Source organism: Semicossyphus pulcher, unplaced genomic scaffold (genome assembly GCF_022749685.1).
Source record: "Semicossyphus pulcher isolate SPU_LCO1_2020_fin unplaced genomic scaffold, fSemPul1.0.p SCAF_8, whole genome shotgun sequence".
Taxonomy (NCBI): Eukaryota; Metazoa; Chordata; class Actinopteri; order Labriformes; family Labridae; genus Semicossyphus; species Semicossyphus pulcher.
In genome coordinates this window covers 19,188,338-19,209,459 of record NW_027211759.1, presented here as the reverse complement: position 1 = coordinate 19,209,459, position 21,122 = coordinate 19,188,338, and the positions used below count along the sequence as shown (strand labels likewise).

At 42.6% G+C, this 21,122-nt stretch overlaps 1 protein-coding gene across 4 annotated transcripts in view; it reads left to right on the top strand.

Moving 5' to 3' along the window:
* magi2b (membrane associated guanylate kinase, WW and PDZ domain containing 2b) overlaps positions 1-21,122 on the top strand; it is a 79,504-nt gene that overhangs the window by 22,667 nt on the left and 35,715 nt on the right. For 3 of the 4 annotated variants that reach the window (XR_011309718.1, XM_069686532.1, XM_069686534.1), the window contains exons 3-6: positions 12,113-12,232; positions 15,603-15,827; positions 17,366-17,594; positions 18,037-18,116. Coding sequence is in view for 3 of the 4 variants with exons in the window: in XM_069686532.1 (XP_069542633.1) it covers positions 12,113-12,232; positions 15,603-15,827; positions 17,366-17,594; positions 18,037-18,116 (654 nt within the window). In the remaining variant the exon portion in view is untranslated. Of the gene's footprint in view, positions 1-5,225; positions 5,567-12,112; positions 12,233-15,602; positions 15,828-17,365; positions 17,595-18,036; positions 18,117-21,122 lie in introns of those variants that run through there. The other variant, XM_069686533.1, reaches the window with a different exon arrangement.

Sequence of the window (21,122 nt, the reverse complement as noted above, 5' to 3'; positions counted from 1 at the left end):
CAGAGGATGGAAATTGAGGAGGCGAGAGTCAGTGGGAGAGAATGGGAAAAAGATGGAGGGATGAGCAGAGCAGGGGTGTGGGGAGTAAAAGGGCGGACGTGCCCTGAATGGGGGTAGAGGGAGATATGAGGGAGCCTCGTAAGTTATTCCCTGGAGAACCATCATCTCCCCTCTACTCTTCTCAGAGGCATCAGTAAAAGGCTCTATAAATAGCTTCAACAGTACGCGGCACGTTCCTTTACTCAGATAGCCTATAAATACATGCAGCTTCTGTCACTTCACATCCACTGCTCTGGACGCATTCTGCCCCGCAGCCTCACAGCCTCCGACAGGGAATCCTCCTCTGGAGACTGCAGAGGAGGAACAGATTAAGATGTTGACGAGGAACATGACCAAGATGCTGAGGATGGTGATAGGCTGACCGACACCGCTGATAACGTAGATTTTTATCAAGATGATGTGAGGAAATCTGATGAGAATGACACCTTTTAACCTCGATGCATACATGATTTTTATGCAGTCCTGTAAATGCAATATTTATGCAGTTCATTTATGCATTTGTGCTATTAATGTTGTAAAATGTTTTTAGTTATCCTTTGCAAAATGCTTCATACAGCTTGATGCTCACCATACAGCTTCACCAAACAGTGCTTCTCGTGTCCCAACTGATCAAAAAATAACATTGTCAACATGTGAAGTTATGTCTTTCCAACAATATCACAACCTAAAGTAACATTTTTTATCAACAGGTTTACATACTGAATTGGATTTTATATTTTGGAATAGTCTTCAAATAGTTAAAATCAAATAGATTATTCGACTATCGTCCTGTATTAAAAAAATACTTGTTTTTACATTAAAGATACAATCTAAAGATTTTAATTTTTGTGTTCTTCAGCGCCTTCCACTGGCAATAGTCGGTTATTATAAGAGCACTCTTCCCAATTTAACCAGACGTCTCTGGCTGGCTCCTTTTGTCATGATTCTAACTCTTGATTTTCCTCGCTTTCCTTTGTAGACTGTAGATCTGTAGTCATCTACTTTTCTTTGTTTGTTCAGCCATAGTAGATTACTGTTTCCTCGCAATCACTTGCAGAGACTAGAAAAGCAGCCGCTTAGCTCCGCCTACCCTCTCTGTCAGACCAACCACTGCTGGCTGATGGAAAACGTGTCACTAACTGGGCGCAGCTTGTGATTTTTTCCGGAAATGTCGCCACAGACACCCATTCCATAAAAATACTATATTGCAAATGCAAAGGCTTTCATCAGTGTGCCATAGGCTCAATCACCATTGCGTTACCTCATTCAGTGATCGACAGTGACTCAAAAGACATTTATTTAAATGAAAAAGTTCGAGATTGTTACTTAAACGGTAAAAAGGAAACAACGAACACAAAAACACTGCCCCACTAGGGCTGAAGCCTGACTGACCATGCCTGATACAGGGTTGAGCTTATTACCTTCATCACCACAGAACTACGCAGATAAAGTGTTTGGGCTTTAGTTCATATAAACTGAAAAAATATTTCTCAGTGAGTTATTGGTTTTAATGGAGCGGTCGCCTTTCAATCGGAAGGTCGGAGGTTCGATCCCCAGCTCCCTCAGGCTACGTGTCGAAGTGTCCTTGGGCAAGACACTGAACCCCAAATTGCTCCCGGTGGCTGTGATATCTGATTGATAGTTGGCACTTTACGTAGCAGCCTCTGCCATCAGTGTGTGAATGTGTGAATGTGACATGTAGTGTAAAAGCAGCTTTGAGCGGTCGCAAAGACTAGAAAAGCGCTGTATGAGTACAGTCCATTTACCATTTAAAAAATCCCTCATGATTCGATCATTAAAGGTCAGTTGTTTTAAGTAAAGAAACACAGTACCATCGGTCAATGTGTCGTTCCTATGTTAAAGCCTTGTACTTTTTTTTTCTGCTCTCATCACATTCATCAGTGAATTTGCACTTACATGACTTTTTGCTGTTGTTGTAGTAAAGTTAGACTCTAGTGATGATGCTGTTGGCATTGTGCAATCACACAGACACTTACTAAAAGATCTACACCTCCACACGGACATTCACTCCATTCATTACTGATGATTTCTCCACCATACAGAGTCGTCACTGCAGGTACCTACCACACTCTCCCACCTCCATCTGTATTTGAGCCTTTTCTATTTTAATGGCTGAAGAAAAAAATGTGAATCCAAGATTGTAGGATGAGCTTTTTGATGACTTTATAGTTTTAGCAGGTTTATATAATGTTCCAGGTGATAGATTGCAGATCTAAGTGGGCTCTAACCCTTATTTAGCACTGTGACTGATGATGATGGGGGAGTAAGATGAGTGATTACAGTTATTTGAGGATGTTTGTATTGATGATGATGAAGTTGGAGGAGTAGATGGAGGAATAGATACATTTTTTGTGTGTATCTTTGTGTAGGCAGAAAGACACACACCTGTAAATGTGTGTTTTCTTGTAAACTGTGTTTAGATATAATAGGCTTAGCTGATAAAGAGTGAATGTATTGCACACAACGTTCTGTATTGATGGTGTGTGCTTGCCTATATGTGTGTGTGTGTGTGAGAGAGAGAGAGCGCTCCATCATCATCCCCCAGGGACTCTCTCCTTAAAGGGGTGATTTGCCTGCTGGCTTGCTCTTGTTAAAGGGCTGCCTGACATGCTTTGATGTGGCTCTGTGCTCCCTGCAGTTTGATTGGCACGCTGGATTAATGTTGTTCCACAGATGAAAGAAACTGCAAGGGAATGATATGAATTTCATGAAATGAAAATAGCAAATATTGAACGTGATTAATGAATTGGTTATGTTTGCAAAGTGCTTTGCGTGTTAAGCTCTGGACAGGTGTCATCTCATCTCTTTTTCCCTCCTCAGTATGATGCTCTCACTCAGCAGCTAGTCACAACATGAGGGTCTTCTGAAGCTTTTTATGTTTGTGTTCCTGTCTTTAGTTTTCACCTCTCCACCTCCTCACCCCCCTCATCCCGTCTTTCTGTCTGTGCTACCTCTAAGATCAGAGTAATGCACAGTGATGAGCCCGGTGTTTTCTGTGATGGTCAGTGAGCGCAGACACCCCAGACGGCTCGACTGTTTACTCTGGTCAATCTATACCTCTCCAACACAAACACACGCACACAGCTGCACACACTGCATACCAAACACTGCACGCCAGCACTGTGTGCGTGCATCACCATGACCCCCACTGTCCTCCTGCGTCCGTCAGCTCTGCAGACTAATAAAGGTGCTTTTCAGCCTATCAGTGCTGATTTCCATTACCACAGGACACACCTGAGTACAGGGGTAATTTCTCAATGTCACCTAGGCACCAGCTCTGCCAGACGCAGATCCACTGAGCAACACAGTTGTCTTTACAGCTACTAGTGAACCTGACAGACAGACACTTTATTGAAGGCACTTAAGACTTGATGCAGCTGTTTTTACTCTGTGCTTCTCAAGTTTAAGTTGAATGAGTGTTCCCTTGAAAAAATAACTTCTTCAGTTTTTACAAATGTTTAACTATTCTAATTTTAAAAAATGACATTTGATTAAATAATAATAAAGACTACTTCACAGCTAACAGTGCATGGTGCAGCAGACGGTTTATTCTATATGCTACACAACCCAACACAATTAAATAACTAATGATGCTGCACCATTCCTTGGACTTGAAAGAATTGTGTGATATTTTGGGTAAAAACTGTATTTTCTTACGTATAGAGTTATGAGGTAATGATTCAAATCTCATGTCTGTCTGGTAAAAAAAGAAGTCGCCCTGTGTTAAAAAAATACACCAGCACCTCTCAGTTATTAATAAGAGCTTTTTTTATTCTGGACAAAACAACAACATTTGAAACAACAATTTTGCTGTTTTACAGGCTTTTTCTCGGTAGATACTAGACACTTCCAGGAGTCTCCTCTGGTTGCCTGGCAACTGCTCCTAGCAAAGCAGTAGTCTTGCAGATAACCCCCTGTAACACCACAATATGCAGCGTTTTCACTTAAATGATTTATAGATTAAAAACACAGATAATTTAACTCTTAGCAAGAAACAAATAAGTATATTTCCCTAAACTATCCCTTAACAAGCAAATATAATGGACTTTAACTTTGTACACTGACCTGTTTTACTGACTTAAACAATTAAACAAATAAACAAATGTCTGCACTGGGTCTTTATTTTGGCTCAAACAACCTTTAAAGCTTGAAAACTCTCTGAATATAAGTACACTGTAAAAAAGTGTGTATTACAACACCGGCCTTTAACTCTTAAGTTCACATGCTCTCACCATAGTATTTGGCTCATTGCGAGGTAAAGTGTGCAGAGCATTGTGCCACCTGCAGAGTCCAATCACAGTGCTGTTGTGTACCATAAAAATGTGCCAGGAAGATATTTTCCTTGTATCTTGACAGTAGCAGTCACATAATGATTCTTGTTTTTAATGCTGTGTTATAGAGTTTAGGGAACTCATATATATATAGATATAGTAGGAGTTTCTCTGCAAAAACCTCCCCTGCTTGCATGCATAGCTTCTGGTTACATCACATACAGATGTCATCTCATTGGTTATTTAAAAGGTCAGAGGCTACTGAGGTCAAGGTTGCAATATTTAAAATTTTGAGCACAGCTCTTGGCAGCAGTTGTGAGTGTGTACCACGCCAAGGTAGGCGGCAGCGCTCCTTCCAGAGGAAATCAGTGGCAACGTGTTAGCAGCCTTAAGCTTGATGTAAGTGTAACTGAGCGAGTGGCCCGATTTCACGTGTGTCCCACACACTATGTCGCTGCTGACTGCGACAAGACTGAAGCTGTGGGGGCAGAGCGTCCTCCTGCCCCCAGAGTGATGTACAGTATACTGGAGAGGTGACATCCTAGTCCTTCATTCTTCCCAGCCCGCAGCCCCCATCACAGTCAAACCTGTCCGTTTAAACACCAGCTGAATTACTCTGAAAAACCAGGTGTGACTCTCAGTGGCCCGGCTGTGACAGGAAGTGATGGATGAAGTGCAAGGAAGCAAGAAGCGCAGACCTGCAGCTCTGCAGAGCAAAAGGACTCAAGCTGAGGTCCTCTAAGACTAACTTGATGAAATGGCTGTGTATGCAAAACCTCCCAGTGTCGTATCTGACATAAATCTTATTTTTATCCAGTTAATGAAGATGTTGCCTCTTGTTACCATGGTGAGGCTGCATTGCCAGGCACTGACGTGTTGTTTGGGTAGCAGATGCTCCTGTCAGAGTGTTGCCGTGTTGCGTCGCTGTTTCTGTAGCCGGGGCTTTGTAGTGTAAATAAGGTTGCCTGTGTGTGTGCGCTCGATCATACCTCTCTTATAGACTTTCTGTCACACTTCACGTCTGCCAACAGGGAAGGAGGAAAAGAAGGAAGTGGGGTGAACCGTGAGAGTGAATGAGACATGAGACCAAAGTGCGAGACGGAGCATTAAGGAGCGACAAAAGAAGAGAGGAGCATAACGAGGGAGGAGGGAGCAGGTTTTTTTAAAAAAAGACAGAAAGGGAGTAATGGGGACAGAGAGCACCAAAAGAGAAGAAGGGATGGAAGAGCAATGAGGTAAAGTGGAAACAAGAGAAACAAGAGAAAAAGAGGATAATGGAGGAGGGCAATTTTAGAAGGCAAGATGATAGATGGATGGATGGACAGATAAATAAATAGATAATTATATGAAATAAATAAAAAGCAGCAGTGTTGAGTGTATGTGCGAGAAACAAACACAGACAGTCCTCACATTCCTCTCTGCTCTCTTGCTGTCGTGGCGCTCTGCTTGCTCTGCTCTGAAAAGGATTCTGGGTAAACAAGTTCGATGGTTTTGAGGACAGTGTATTCTCTGTATTTTTTTGTCTGTGGCTGCAGGAGTGTGTCTCGAAAACCAATTTTCCCTTTATATTCCCTCTTGGATAGATTCAGAATTTTTTGGCTTCAGAATTAGATTGAAAGGAAACATAATAATCTCTTGCAGATCGTTTCTGCAGAGTTTTTTATTGTATATATATTTGAGTTTAACATATTGGACATATGTTAAACCCTTGGGATTTTCAGTGGAGTCTAGGAAAGGGTTGTGCTCAGCTGTGCATCATGCACATGTAGTGATGGACCTACTAAAACATCCAGCATGGTTAAAGAGGTCAAACAAACTGCAAAATGTCTCTATTTAGAATAAAAGCATGATGAAAATAAACAGGTCTCTTTCAACCATGTGCAGCATTTTTAGGTGAGATTGGACACACCAGAGGGCAGGTGGGCTATCAAATCTGTACCTGCATGTTCCATTCCTCCTCATGCAGATTACCTGGGGATATTGGTAAAAAAGTGTCACACCTGTTCAGCTTTTAGAAAATATTTAAGTTACTGTAAGATAAGGTGTTATCTCTGTATCTGTAACATATTCCCTCTAACTCCCACAGCAGCCTGATGGCTCTGATGGATGATCCACTGAAACCAGGAGGGCTTTAAGAGACAAACATCATACATATAGCGTATGTGCACACAGAGGCACAGAGCCGAGAGCTCAGCTGGGACCATGTGTATCCAGTTTCTCTCATCTGGGTTAGTTGCTCAGTTGCTCAAATTAATGTACAGTTGTTCATGTATTACAACTACACGTACTGTGGGAATCATTTTTATACAGCACTCTTGGGGAGAAAATGTTTCCTATAGCTCTGAGTCTACAGCTTAAAGTATTAGTTATTAATATGAAACACACACCTCCTCGTTCCCACGCATTCTCACGCTGAGACTGTATCATTTGACCACCTCCCCCCACCCTTTATTATGATAATCAGTTCATCGATAGTCTATTTTTAGCTCTGAATCCCCCGCTCTGCTTCTCCCACTCGGTGACTTCCTGTCTAATTATACAAACATGCGTATGACTACACGTGCACATTCTTAAACTCACTCGCAGGCTGCTGCTGTGGATGCTCAGCGAGGTTAGCAAAAGAAAGGAGACAGCAAGGGGAGGAAAAGCACGACTGGTTGTCTTTCTCTATGTTTTTCTCTGCTTGCCACTCTTCTGCCACTCTATTATTTAGCAAAGGTCTTTGTCCTCTTATCGTCTGACACCCAGCTGAGTTATTTCTGTATATCAGCTATTTTAGCTTTGCCTCCAAATGGAATTTCCTTGTTATGTTTCTGCGTAATCTCTTTTCCTTTTTTTTCTCACACTCACACTCCCACCAATGTGAAATTTTTCTGTAGCGCTCAGTCGTCATGGTTTGAGGCAGAGAATGTCTTCACCCCCTAAAGTGGCAGCTATGCAGCTTTTCTGTGCTATTATAGATTTAAGTCATTTAAGCCATAAATCTCTGTGGTGCTCATACTCCTACTTGCAGCTTCACCTCTGAGAGGTTCGGCTACACTGGCTGATTGCAATGCAAAGACCATTTTTGGCTCACGGTTGGCTTTATCCTTTATTAGCAGGAGCACGACATCCAATCAATAGTCAACAGCAGTGGTGCTGTTGGCTCAGGGGAGGCGTCGCTGCCTTGTCTCACTCCAGTCTGCTGCCACTTTTTAATTTGAGCACCTGTGCAACTTGTCCTGCTTTGTTCTGCTCATTTATTAAAGCTCTGCTTTGGAGTTTTTGTGGCAATGTACAAAATACATAAAAATGAATAGCGCTGAACTGAACTGAACTGAAGACATTTCAGCCCTCATCCACAAGGAGCCATAAATTATAGATAGTATTTTTATCATTTTTGCTCTCTACCTGGTTTTCAGGATAAGAAAGAAGTTGGCGAAATTAAAGATAGATGAAGGAGAGAGAAAGGTAGCAATGCGGGCAGCAGGAGCAGAGTATGGATTTTTCTGGGGACAGTGTTCGTTTTAATAAAAAGGTCTACTTCACAGTTATTTAGTGGGTGTTGCTAAGGGTAGGGAGGAGTACGAGCAGAGAGCGGGGGAGAAAAACAGGTAATGTGCTTCGCTGCTCTGAGCAGAAATATGTGAAAAGGAAGGAAAAAGGAAAAGAGGTACAATCAGACTATCTGCCTATCTCTCCAGATAGTCGATCAATATTCCCAGCTCAGATCCAACAAGATGCTCTCTCTCTCCCGTCCTCTCTGCTCTGTTGTCCAGTGGAGGAAGCTGTGGGAGAAGGCCATTGGCAGGTCATCAGTATTCCAGCAGGCTCTGCCTACTCCGGTGTGGGCAGCAGAATAATTTCATTCTGATCTTACAGATCAATAGCTGTACTCAGTGGAAGGCGACCAGCCCCGCCTGACTGGCTGAGCTGCTGCGGTATTCAGAGAGGCACTACACATTCGATGGATGGTCCTCTTCAAGATACATTTTTTAGTTTAATATTCAGTATAGCTCATGGAGTGGGCCTCATTGTGCTGGTCTGTGAAGCTTCTTCACAGTGGTGTTTCTTTAAGTGGATAAGAGAGCCCATCATACCCAATATACACCATCTTTGTGGAGCTTATAATGTAAAATTTTCGTATGGGCTGAGTCACAGAAGTGATGAGTCAACTCAGGGGGTGAGGAAGATATTTATTTCTCCTTATGATATAATGCAATCCAATATATCAACACGCCAACAACAGCGTGAACGACTGAACACAAGCTTGTATTTTATTTCAAATGATGAGCTTGTGCCACCCAGACTCATAAATACAGTCATGTAAAGTTTGCTGCTATACTAAAGAAACTACTATGTACTGAGGAGGCAGCAAACCGTCACAGTTGCGAAACATGAACATGAATAATTGTAGCATTATTTTTCACTGTTTGTGTACATGTACAAAACCAACGTCAGCTGTTCCTGAATAGGCCACTAGAAATACTAAAATAATAACCCATCCTGTTATCACATGGAACATCACACAGTCACATCTCCCACTTGTCTGACAGCAGTTTGAACTGTGAAACTATTAAATCAACAGTGTGGTCATGTAGTATGGTGTATATATAGCCCTTCATGAATCATGTAGCCATTCCCAAAATAGGAAACTGTCTCGACGTTGATCAGGGTTGTAGCACATCAAACAATGATGATGTTCTCACACACTCCGAGACACACTCACACACTCTCTCTCACACCTGTGGTGTTGTGGATTTATGGTGTCCAACTGGGCTGTGATCACTGAGATGGGATTACTGTTGGCACAGTGGGTACTTCACCACCATTTAGAGTCACAAAGACACACACGGTCAAGTACACACACACTTAAAGAGGTTATTACAAACAGACACAACTGTGAACATAGTAGTGATGGATTGGGCACTTCCAGTAATCTCAATATTCCAGTAATCTAATGAACTTATGAATGAGTAATCGAGTACTCGTAAATTAGAATTATATAATTTTTTAACGTTAAAAAAACATACGTCAGACACGGACCTTTACTGTCTTAACACTTTTACATAAATGTAAATAAATAGCCAACAATGGAAAGCAAGTGTAATTTCAAATGCATTTAGTGAACAACCTGAACAGGCCCTTCAATTTACGTTGTTGTAACATTCTGTTGTCAAACGTCACAGCGGGAGCGGACTGTATGGACTCACATTCTGTGTTGCTTAACACCGAGCTCTAAATCAACAGCCTAGTCATACATCCATCCATCCATTATCTATACCGCTTATCCTGTTCAGGGTCGCGGGGGGCTGGAGCCTATCCCAGCTGTCATTGGGCGAAGGGCGGGGTTACACCCTGGACTGGTCACCAGTCAATCACAGGGCCAACACATATAGACAGACAACCTTTCACACTCACACCCACACCTATGGGCAATTTAGAGTCACCAATTAACCTTACAAGCATGTCTTTGGACTGTGGGAGGAAGCCGGAGACCCCGGAGAGAACCCACGCATGCACGAGGAGAACATGCAAACTCCACACTCCACCTAGTCATACAATCCAAGTCAAAATAAATATTAAATGACCTTAATTTACGGCAGTTTTAGCAGCAGTTTCCCTTGAAAAATAAAATAAATAACATCGAGCAATTATGAGCCGTGAATAATACGTTCAATTTAATGATGATGATAATAATAAAAACCTGCTTACTGAGCAAACTAACGCTTTCCTCATACATTCTTTCCACTCTCTTAGCTGTTCTCCAGCTCAACAAACGGCATCAGCTCACAGAAGCCTTCTCCTTCCACAAAACTTAATGGGAGCATATTGCCAGTCACCATTTTCGTTAGTAGCATCTTCTTCTCTATGGTATCATTACAACGACGTGTGCTAACAGGGCTAGCTGGGGTCTCCTTGTGATTTAAGTGTATGTGGTTAAGCATCAAACTAGTATTTCTATGATATACAAGTTTGACACAACACATCTTGCACAGCACATTATCGTCGTCTTTTTTGCTTTTAGCTAGTTAAAACGCTTTAGCCCTTGTTGTTGTACTTTGGTAGTTTTGTACATCCCTATAGATGAGGTATATTTGTCTGGTGGACTTGTATCACTTCAATCAGGAGAGACAAATGAAGTAAGGATAAATGATGATGTGGTAATGACTTATTATGACCTCGTCTGTGGCTGATGAGATGATGCAGCTGATGATGAAGACAGGGCTGTGATGGAGAGGTGGAGGGTTGCACATAATAATGGCATGAATGAACTTGAGGTAGACAAAAGCCATATTAAAAAAGATAGCAGCAACATGATAAGCTAACAGTGAGGATGTGTTGCTGTCCAATTGGACAGATGAGAACAGCTGATCAGTGCAGGAAAATAAGAGTGAGCACGTGTGACAGGAGTGTGACCTGCATGCTATGAGATATGAACAATAGAGCTAACGTGAAAAATATAGTCTTCCTGACTGAACTTTGGCTAGAGCTTCACTTCCTCGCTCATTAGGTGACGCTGAGCTGCCATCTCTGCTCCCAGTGGTGAAGTGAATACAGGGAGAGCGTTCAGTAGATGCACTACACAGGCAAAGTGGTGACAGACGATCAATAGAGATCTGCTGATTAAGATATCACACTCGGGAGAGCTGGGGGATCCTGCACTCCTCAAGATGACTAACCCCTCATTCACACAGTGTTTGAGCGTGTGCACTCGTGTGTTTTTGTCTCCAACACATTCACCGCCTGCTGTTTTAATCTCCATCAGCTCAAACTTCAATTATGATACAAGCAAGTGGTTCATACCCACTATTCAAATCTGAGCACATGAAGGGCTTTTTTTTTGGCTTTGCTCTACCTTGTTGGAACTGCTGATTGCCTTTTCAGGCCTGTACACTTTGATTGTCAAACACAAATCTTACACTACACTCGGATCTAACATTCTGGGAAAGGCATGTCCAGAAATGTCAGATCTTGTTGAAGCTACAGCCAGATCCATACGACTTAGCGTTCACCATGCGAGTCCTGGGAAAAAACGCTCTGTGAGTGGACTCCCTCTCCATGCCTGGCCAATGACTGTTTTCAGCCATGATCAATAGAGAGCAGGAATCAACCCCAGCTTCAGGACTTCACTGAGCCTAAGCTTAAAGTCCACTTGGCAGAGACACAAACACGGCACCTCATTAAACTTGAAACTCCCATGGCTGCCATCACACAGCCTGGGCCTCGACGCTGCAGCACTGATGGAGATCTCCAGAGCGTTGATGTAGGAAGGCTCTAATTGCTGCATGGTAATGTGGTGCCTCTGCATTCCTGCTGTTTCAACAATAATCCAATCGGCACAGTGTTGTGTGCTGTGTGAGGAGGTTTGAGTTATGCCTTGCAGAAGTGCCGTATTGATTCACTCATTTCTAAAACAGCACCGGATCGGCTTGTAGGGACTGAATGATGGCAGTGTGCTGTTTGAGCATGCTTTTCCTGCTCCTCTATTGCTGTCTCTCTCCGTCGCTCTCTGTCTCTCACTGTCACTCACGCACAATTGTGTGAATGGATTTGGCTATCACAAGTGATGACTCCTCACTCAGCCTCTTCTGTTCCATTTCCTCTCCCCTCCCACTTCCTCTGATACACTTTGTAGCCCCTAATCTGCCGTCTTTTTCTGTCCGGCCCTTTTTCTTGGCTCCTTCTCTGCCTTCCTGCCTTTTCTTCTCAAGTGCCCCATTTGGCTCTGTTGACCTCTCCCTCATCTCTTTCTCTTCCTCTCTCATCCTCTCTCTCTCTCTCTCTCTCTCCGCCTGCAGGTACCACCAGGCAGCCTAAGGAGGGGGAGGTGCCAGGGGTGGACTACAACTTTGTGAGTGTGGAGCGTTTTATGGAACTGGAGCAAAGTGGGGCCCTGCTAGAGAGTGGAACCTATGAAGGTGAGTGTTGGGAGCGCTGTGCAGAAAAACATTCTCCATCTGCGAGACGAGCACAGGCGCTTGGGGAGCAAAAATGGGAACATATGTTTCAGAAGAGCTATTTTGCTATTTTTAAACGTAATGTGCCGTGTAGTGCTGCTGTGTACATATCTTCACTTGATGGATCAGGTGTGTCAGGTGATGCTCTTACACAAAGCTTAAGTAAACAAAATGAGTCTTACGCACTGAGTCATGTATTAATGCTTCCTCTGGTGGTTGTTGAACAGTTGGTTGACTTCCTCAGTGTGTGTGTGTGTGCGTGTGAGTGTGTTAGCTGGATTAATGCCATTTCCAAGTCATGTCAAGTCTGTGCATCTGCTTTGGTACACTGTCAGGGATACATCTACAGATGGGGGATTTGCTGGTTCATTTGCCCAGTAGCAGTTTTCATGAGCATGTGCGGCTGAACACTCTCACACAGATTATGTGTGTGAATGTGTGTGTTGAGTGTACGGGCACATGTACGCTTGTGTATGAGTTTTTATATATTTTTTAGGCGTTCTCTCTTTGTGTGTCTTTGCGTGCACAGTGTATGTTTCCATTATTACACATCTGACTTATGCCCACTGGGGCAAGCTGTCTCTTTCTGCGTGGCTTCACTGGAGTGTTGCAACTCATTTTGTAATGCACATTAAATAGAAGAAAGGAGAAGAACGAATGAGAGAGGCAGAAGGTAAGACGGCAGAAAGAGGGAGTGCGATTTACAAGGCAGTGAGGGAGGCTGAAATTGGACATAAGGGAACATGAGGAAACTCTTCAAGGTAATTGTAGGATGTGTGTACAAGGCTTGGTGCACGTAAGAGCCTATATGATGATGTGGGATGAGTCACAGCTGAAGGTGGATGTTGAACTGTGCATAAAGCCGAGATGCCTTCAGGCTAAACCAGGAGCATGCAGGATGAGGGGAACATGGCATTTTATAAAAGCAGTTTGGTGCATGAGGAGGATCTCTGTCTTAAACCTATTTCAGCATGCTTTATGTTCTGCAAAGCATCTCTGCTGGTTTTCTTTATGGCTTTCAATCGCTGGTGCTAGCGGCCTATGTATTTTAATACCCATGTCTTTATTTACATGTGCCTGTGTGTGCACATTTGTGTTTTTCATCCTGGTGTGACAATTCTGTTAGGCGAGCAGCGGGGTAAGTGCTCCTATTGAGGAAGCGTTGGCTGTAATAGAGCCTCCTAATATCTCGCAGCCTCCTGCTGGGATGAAAGTAAACTGATGTCTGTGGACTCTTTACTGCTGATCCTCCTTTTGTCCTTTATTACTGCCTCCTTCCCTCTTCTTTGCTCGGCTGTTGTCCTCCTCCCATTGCCCATGTCCTCTCATATCCTCCTCTTTTTGAAAGCCCCACTCCTCTCCACTTTGAGGGATTATGAAATGAGACATCTCTGCCTCTCACTCACATTCAATTTTTAATCGCAAAATGTATTTCTCCGACAGTGAGGACTATAAGTTTGAAATAGAAGTAGAGCTTTAAGAGCACACATCATGTGGAAAGAATTGTGCAAAAACAACATGCATATAAATATAGCACAGTACTGACAATCTGAAATAATGAAAACCATGATGTCGCTGGAGCTTTAGTGTCAAAACAAGAGAAATATACTTTTGCGTATTAAATATGTTTCTATCCACAGAAAGATACCAAACGGCCATCATGTATGATGCTTTTTCTTCACTCATGTGACTTCAGACGATCTCTAATATTTTTTCACCAGCAAAACATTACACTGGGGTTGAAGTGACTGAACAACATTGATAAAATGAGGCAGTTATTTTTCTTCATTTTTGTGTTTAGACATATCAGGTGGTTCAGTCCAGTTTTGGTATCTGCTTTATCATAAAATTGCACCTGTTGCTACCTGCTAAGCTTATCCATGCAGGTACTAAAGCCTAATAAAGTCTGCCTCCTACAGATACTGTTCCCACTGAGTTCCATGAAAGGATTGGGGACATTGTCTTTAGCTGAAAATACAAATGTAATTTCTTATACAAAACAATATCAAACTGTTGGTCATGTAGGTGGGATATTTACAGGGAGAGAAAACAAATACTGTCGCTTTTCTCACTGTATTTTTTAGTTTAGTTTGACTCTATTGTTCACATATAAATGTTTCCCAGTATGACTAACCTAATGCAGCCTTTAAACGCTTTAGACAACACATACATAATAATGCACTCCTATATTGTCCTCATATGCTGTCGTTGTTGCCCGACTGCACAGCCATCATTAAGTACTAAGAAAGGTTTATGTGCATCATTAAGCAGAGAAAGCACAGTGACAGGGTTTGTTTCAGACTCTGCGAAAAGGTTTTTTTTCCCTCATGAAGCTTAAAACTCTCCAGTCATTAAGGGCACTGTCTGCTGTTGAGGATGCAATTAAACTAATGTTATTCCTCCACTAACCCTAATATTCTTACTTCAACCACACTCCCATATCCATCCAAAGGTAAAGTTTAGGAAGAGTCAGCTTAATTAAGAACAACTGGTTTGGCCTTTAAGAGCCAGTGAACTCTGCTTATTAAACATGGCAGCAGTGCAAAGTTGCATTTGACCCAAAAACTTCCCTGGAAAACAAAATGGTGTTGCAGTCATATCGGGTGCAAAACGGCCTGAGAAGAGACTCCATAAAGGAAAGTATGAGGTGGAAGCACCACAATGACGTGTGGGAGCTCTTTCTCTCCCGTCACTGTAGCAACATGTATTACTCTTTTTCTCTTCCTGTATGAGAATGTGTTTTTGGTTGCATCCTCTTGTCTCTGTGTTTGTGGGGTCACAATTTATAACATTGCTGTCATTATTGTATTTTCAAATAAACATTTCAAGTCATAAGAAAATAGATGATACTGTTAACACTGCTAACACTACTTCTTCAACACACGTCTTCAACTAACAACTATGTTTATTTCAGATGCATCTGTCAGTTATTTTATCTCATAATAATTATTAGTTGTTTGGTCCATAAAATGTCAGAAAAGGAAAATGCCACAAATGTTCCCAGAAATCCAAGATGACGTCCTCAAGTGCTTGTTTTGTCTACAACACAAAGATATGTTCACTTCACTGTGATAGAGGAGTCAATAAAACAGAAAATATTCACATTATTTATTCAAAAAATGTATCAAACCGATACATGATCAATTAATTGGCAAAGATTCAATATGCAACATTGCAGCTCTTTTTAGAAAGCTTAGACCCTCATTTTGGACGACTGTTCTGTTGAGCTGTACACCTCCATTCTGTCTGCTGCACACTCTGTTACATCACCTGACCTCTCACTTTTGTCAAACATGTGGCCTCTAACCAAAATGTCCCTCTGTGCCACCAGACAACTTCTACGGCACACCGAAACCTCCAGCGGAGCCGTCCCCCGCAGCACCTCCTCTGAATGTAAGTGAGGCCCTGCTGCCTGGAGCCCGGCCCAGCGCCCAGGGCAAGAGGAAGAGGAACCAGTCAGTCAGCAACATGGAGCAGCGCGCCAGCCTGGAGCCTCCTGAGGAGGAGGAAGAGGAGAGCCCGGTTGTCAATGGCAACGGAGTGGCCATCACGCCAGGTAATGAAAGATGAGAGAAAAATATCAATTTGCTGTTTTTATGCTTTTCCACCGCATTTTTCATCAGATTGTGACTAAAATCTGATTCAAAAATGATCTTTTTTCCTGCGTGTGACCGTGATGACACTTTATAACATCGTGTTTAGGTGAAGATTAAATCTGACTTGAAGGCCTGGACTGTCCCCTGGGTTATTTATTGCTGTCTCTCTGATATGATTGAGTAAAACCAGAGAAATAAGTCAGTTGTCGGAGGAGTTAATATCTTTCCCTTTATTTACCCTCAGGGATAAATCTGTGTTTCCTTCAGTCCGCGCTTCATGTCTGCAGTTAATGCAGACCTGCCCCTCCAGATTGTTACCGATCTGACAACAAAATGTACCCTGAACACTCATTATGGACATTAACAGACCTACTTTCATGAGTGTGAACTGCATACGTTCTCTATAACCTTGTATAACGTAATGCACAAGGGCACCTTTATGTCTCCTGTATTATCAATGTCCAGACTCTCATTTTGGCTTCAGCTCTCGTCTCTCTGTCCTCTCATTCCTCCATCTCTTCTGCTGTCGTTGCTCTCCTGCCACTGGCCTTTGTCCTTGTTTCTATTTATACCCCGACTCTTCCCTCTCTCTTTCCCCTCTCTACTATCCTCTTCCTTCTGACCCCTCTGTCTTTTTCTTTGTCTCTACGGCCCTTTTCCTTTTGCCATTTCTCTCTGTGATGTCATAGCGTTCAATTTGTTTCTGCTTAATTCTCTTACAATCATGTTTGTTTTGTTTAGGACTGTAACAGAAAAAAACCCAGTTCTCCTTAAATTATTTTCTATATTTCTATATTCTCATTTTCTTCTTGCTTTTATGCTGATAGTCACAAGAAAAAAGAAATTTGCCTGATTTGAAACATTATCTTCACAAAATGACTTCCTTACTACAAATGCAGAAAGTGTAACCATAGAACTGGCTCTCGTTGAAAGTTAAGCAAGATTGTGGGACCATTTTTGTTAGGTTTGTGGCTAAAGATATGGACCCTAAGCCCAAATAAGGAGTGTGTAAGAACAAGGACTTTCTTTCATCTTGTTGTGTCTTTGTGATGTCACAGGCAAATATGTTAATTTGACCTTTTTGTGTTTTCCCTTGCTTGTTTTGTCAATTACAACAAAAATTCAAGTCCCAAGTGGAATACTAAAGGATTACATAGTTTGGCATCCCGTGCTCACTCGGATGCCACCAGCTTTTCTCCTTCACTCTAATAACTTTTCCTTGTGTTTCTGACTCAGTCTGTGACCCCTAAAGTCTCTGTCTTTCCCTGTTTCTCCTTTTCTGACATCCGCGTGTTCTCTCCTCATGTTTATTGTCCTCAAACCCCATCTCTCATCCTCTCCCTCACTGTCCCTCTCTCTCTCCTGGGGGTTCATAGCTCTGCAGTGGCTTGGCTCTGACTCATCATGCATGGCGTGTGTAGTGTGCATCCAGGTCTGCATGTGTGCACAGAGTGTATGTGGGAATAACTGTGTGTGTACGTGTGTGTTTGCTCCACAGAGTCCAGTGAACATGAGGACAAGAGCACAGATGCCTCTGGGGAGGTTGCTGTTGAAGCCTCCATTCAAGCCCCCGCCTCTGCCGATCTTCCTACAGAAGGAGAGGAGGCCCCAAAATCTCCCTCTGAATCCCCCGCTAAAGTTCCAGATGCAGATGAAGAAGAGCTCGGCCCTCTGCCTGACAACTGGGAGATGGCCTACACTGAGAAGGGGGAGGTCTACTTCATAGAGTAAGACACAAAGATCTTGCATAAAAGTGTGCCTTCTTTAAACATGACATGCTTTATGTACCGCAGACTGTGAAAACTTTATTGCACTTACCTTTGTTTTGAATAATTGATGTAACTTATCGCTTCTATTCACACACAGACATGCAGGCTCATGCACTATCGCTCTATCCTCTCACCCTTACTAATTAATGGCTGAGGGCTAATTAGTGGATAAATGGCCATTTAGTTTACCTCAGATATCCCCTTGTTTCTCTTTGCTCTCGTACACACACACACAGACACACACACACACACACACACTCACACACTCTCTCTAAAGTATACGTCATTATTGCTGTTTTGCACTCTTCTCTTTCTATTATCATCTCTGTCAGTCACTCTCTCTGACCTCTCTTTCCTCTCCTTATTGCCTTCGTCCACACGCCTCTCTCTTCTTCTCCAGTCACAACACCAAAACTACGTCATGGCTGGATCCTCGGCTCGCAAAGAAAGCCAAACCACCAGAAGAATGCCGGGAAGACGGTGAGTCCGAACCACCTGTTGACCTGTTTTCTCGGTCGACCTGTCAACCTTACTTTGTGTTCGTTTTTCACTGTCTGTAAGAGAGTGTCATCTCTGCATTTGTTGTGGTTTGTGTACCTGTGTTGTCGTTCCTGACTCACTGTTCAAGCACATTTCCCTCCTCGAGAACAGAGCACAATAAGCTGTTTCAGTCTGCTGGTCTCACTGTTCTCTGCAGGATTTGGGAGGGGTACTCACATGTAGCGGAGGGTTTTTAAATTCAGAAAGTTGAAACTTGACATTTAAATTCTTTACTGTCAAATGATCTATAGCATGGGTTCCCAACCGCGCCGCAAAACCCACCAGATGTCTGTGACATTCCAAACATACGCTCAGTCAGAACCATCGAATGGGCTGTGTGAAGTGTGCAACCGCACGGGGCCTCGCGCCTCTAAAGACACTGCAAAAGTCGCCCAATTCAGCTGGAAAAAGCTCAAACCTGACAACCCTGGCTTCGCATCCCGTCAAACTTTGATCATGAAGCCTGATGCCCCTCTAAAGCTCTGTGTTTATCAGTGAAATGTATGAACTACCCAGCATACGGGCATATGACAGCCTTTGGAGACGAGGTTTATACTTTAACTGGGCGCAAAAATACGGACAGATTGCAACATTATTGATTCAGGTATGAGCAGCAAAACACACACAGGTCTGCGTCATATCTGCTCCTCTCCAAACGTCTGTCTCCTCCCCGGGCGGCATGATAACACTTACTGATAAACTAAGCGTGGATCACCTCCAGCTCATCTCAATCACAGAGTGTGAAGACGATTTTTATGCTTTATAAAGGGTTTTCTCAGAAATACGGGGCCAATCACAACCCTATTAAGTCAGGGGCAGAGCCTGAGAAACACACACAGATCAGTGTCATAACTGCGCTGCATGATTATAAACTACTCACTGCTGGTATTCCGGTATTAAAAACTTAGATGCAGTCTCCTCACAGAATAAATCCAGACATGATCTGCCTGTATTTCTGTGCGTGTGTCCGTGATTTATGCGCATGCATGTCAATGAGCAGAGCATAGCCAAACTATCCCAAGCCAAACCACCGAGCAGAGCCAAATGTAGACCGAAGTCCCGTCGTTTTTTTAGTCGATCCACCGGTATACTCTTGTCGTATTTCGGATTCTGTACCGCTCTGAGCCACTGCCTGCAGCGTAAACGGTAGTATTTCACTCCAGCCTCTCTCTTGCTGGGCGGTTCCTTTCAGAGGGAGGGGCACAATGCATGCTGGGTGTTGTAGGAATGTAGAATGGGCAAAACCACAAGCTATTTCCACAGCTATGGCGCCAATTTCAAATATTATTGCTTCTAGTTATGATGTCAGTAGTTATGGGGGATCAGAGATTGCTTACCTGCTGTACGCACATTTTCCTGTCAAGTTTTTAAAGATCAAAACTTTCAGGCCCTGTTTTACCTTATATTTATTGTTCACTTGGGTGCGTCAAACACAAACACATATCCTGTATAACCATTAAGAAAATGGAAAGGATTGAACTTTTATTCATCTTGCAGATAGATAGATAGATAGAAGTGCAGAGAGGATTGCAATCAATTGATCAAATATTATTCTAGTAATTAATGAAAATTGAGTTATTTATTAGAATCTTAGTCAGAAATTACTAAACACTGGAGCTCTGGTGGTGGAGCAGGCAACCCCGTGTACAGAGGCTACAGTCCTTAACGCACTGATCGCAGGTTCCACTCCTGGTCCGCCGATCATTTGGTGGATGTAATCCCCCACTCTCTACTCCCCACACTTCCTGTCTCTTCAACTGTCCTCTAAATAAAGGAAAAAAGCCACCAAAAAATATTGGATGGATGTGGCCGCTTTGGTGGTGGAGCCGACAATCTCTACTGCACAACTCTGGCTCTAAATGATGTCACAATCGCAAGATGGCAGGGCCTGTCACAGGGGGGTATTTTGGCATCGATATCATACATTGAGAGCAAATGGAGACGCGTCCTCCATCTATATATACAGTCATTGACAGACACATACACAAACCTTCACCTATGGTCTCTTACTGCACACTCACACCAGCTTTCTGTTTCTCTGTCCCTGAAAGTGTGCTCTGTTAAACTTCTTCATCAGCAGTATGTTTTGCAAGTTGCCCAAAAAAACACAACTTGCTCTTTGGACTTTTTTTTGGCACGTTTCCATTTCACAACAGCAGGTGAGCTGCTTATGAGCTTGTTGTTAATGATGGTGCGTACTGAAACGATCAAAACACGCATGGTAATGAATGCATCAGCACAAACCAGGTGCACTTACAAGCTTTTAGAAACAACAATATAAGTAGGCCTTTAGTCAACAGAGAGGTCACAGCACAATTAGTGTACTTACAAGAGATAGGTAGTACCAGAGCGTCTCTCTCTCTCTCTGTTTCTCTACAGAGCATGTGTGAATGTCAGTAGAGCCTTTCTTTCAACAGCAGAACAAACACACGATTTTACACTCTCTGACAAATAGAAAATTACAATAAAAATGGGTCGGCAAATATTTATTATATGCCCAAGTCTATGTGTTGGAATAACTGTTCACTGCCCTCTTTTTACTCTGACATGCTTTTCATTCAAAAATTGGTTTTTGTGCCTTAAAAAAGCTCCTGCTTAAACTGCTGAATTTGTCACTTTAGAACAAAACCTTAGATATTTGGATTGTTGTCAGTAAACCCCATAAAAACACAAACATCCTCAGTGTAATTTAATGTCTCAATACTTTCTAACAACAAGCCCATTTGTCCTATTGAGACTAATCACAGATATATATTGTTAATTTCAAAAGGCTAACTTCCTAACGCAATGTGACAATGTAGTTTTTACATTACTTAAACAGGAGAAAATAGTTATTTTGTTGGGGACTATTTTCAGCTGTGAATGAACACATTTGGTGCTGCAGTGCATGGTTCACAACCTTTTTAATTTGTGTTGCTTTGAAATGAAACTGTCTTCTTTTGAGCT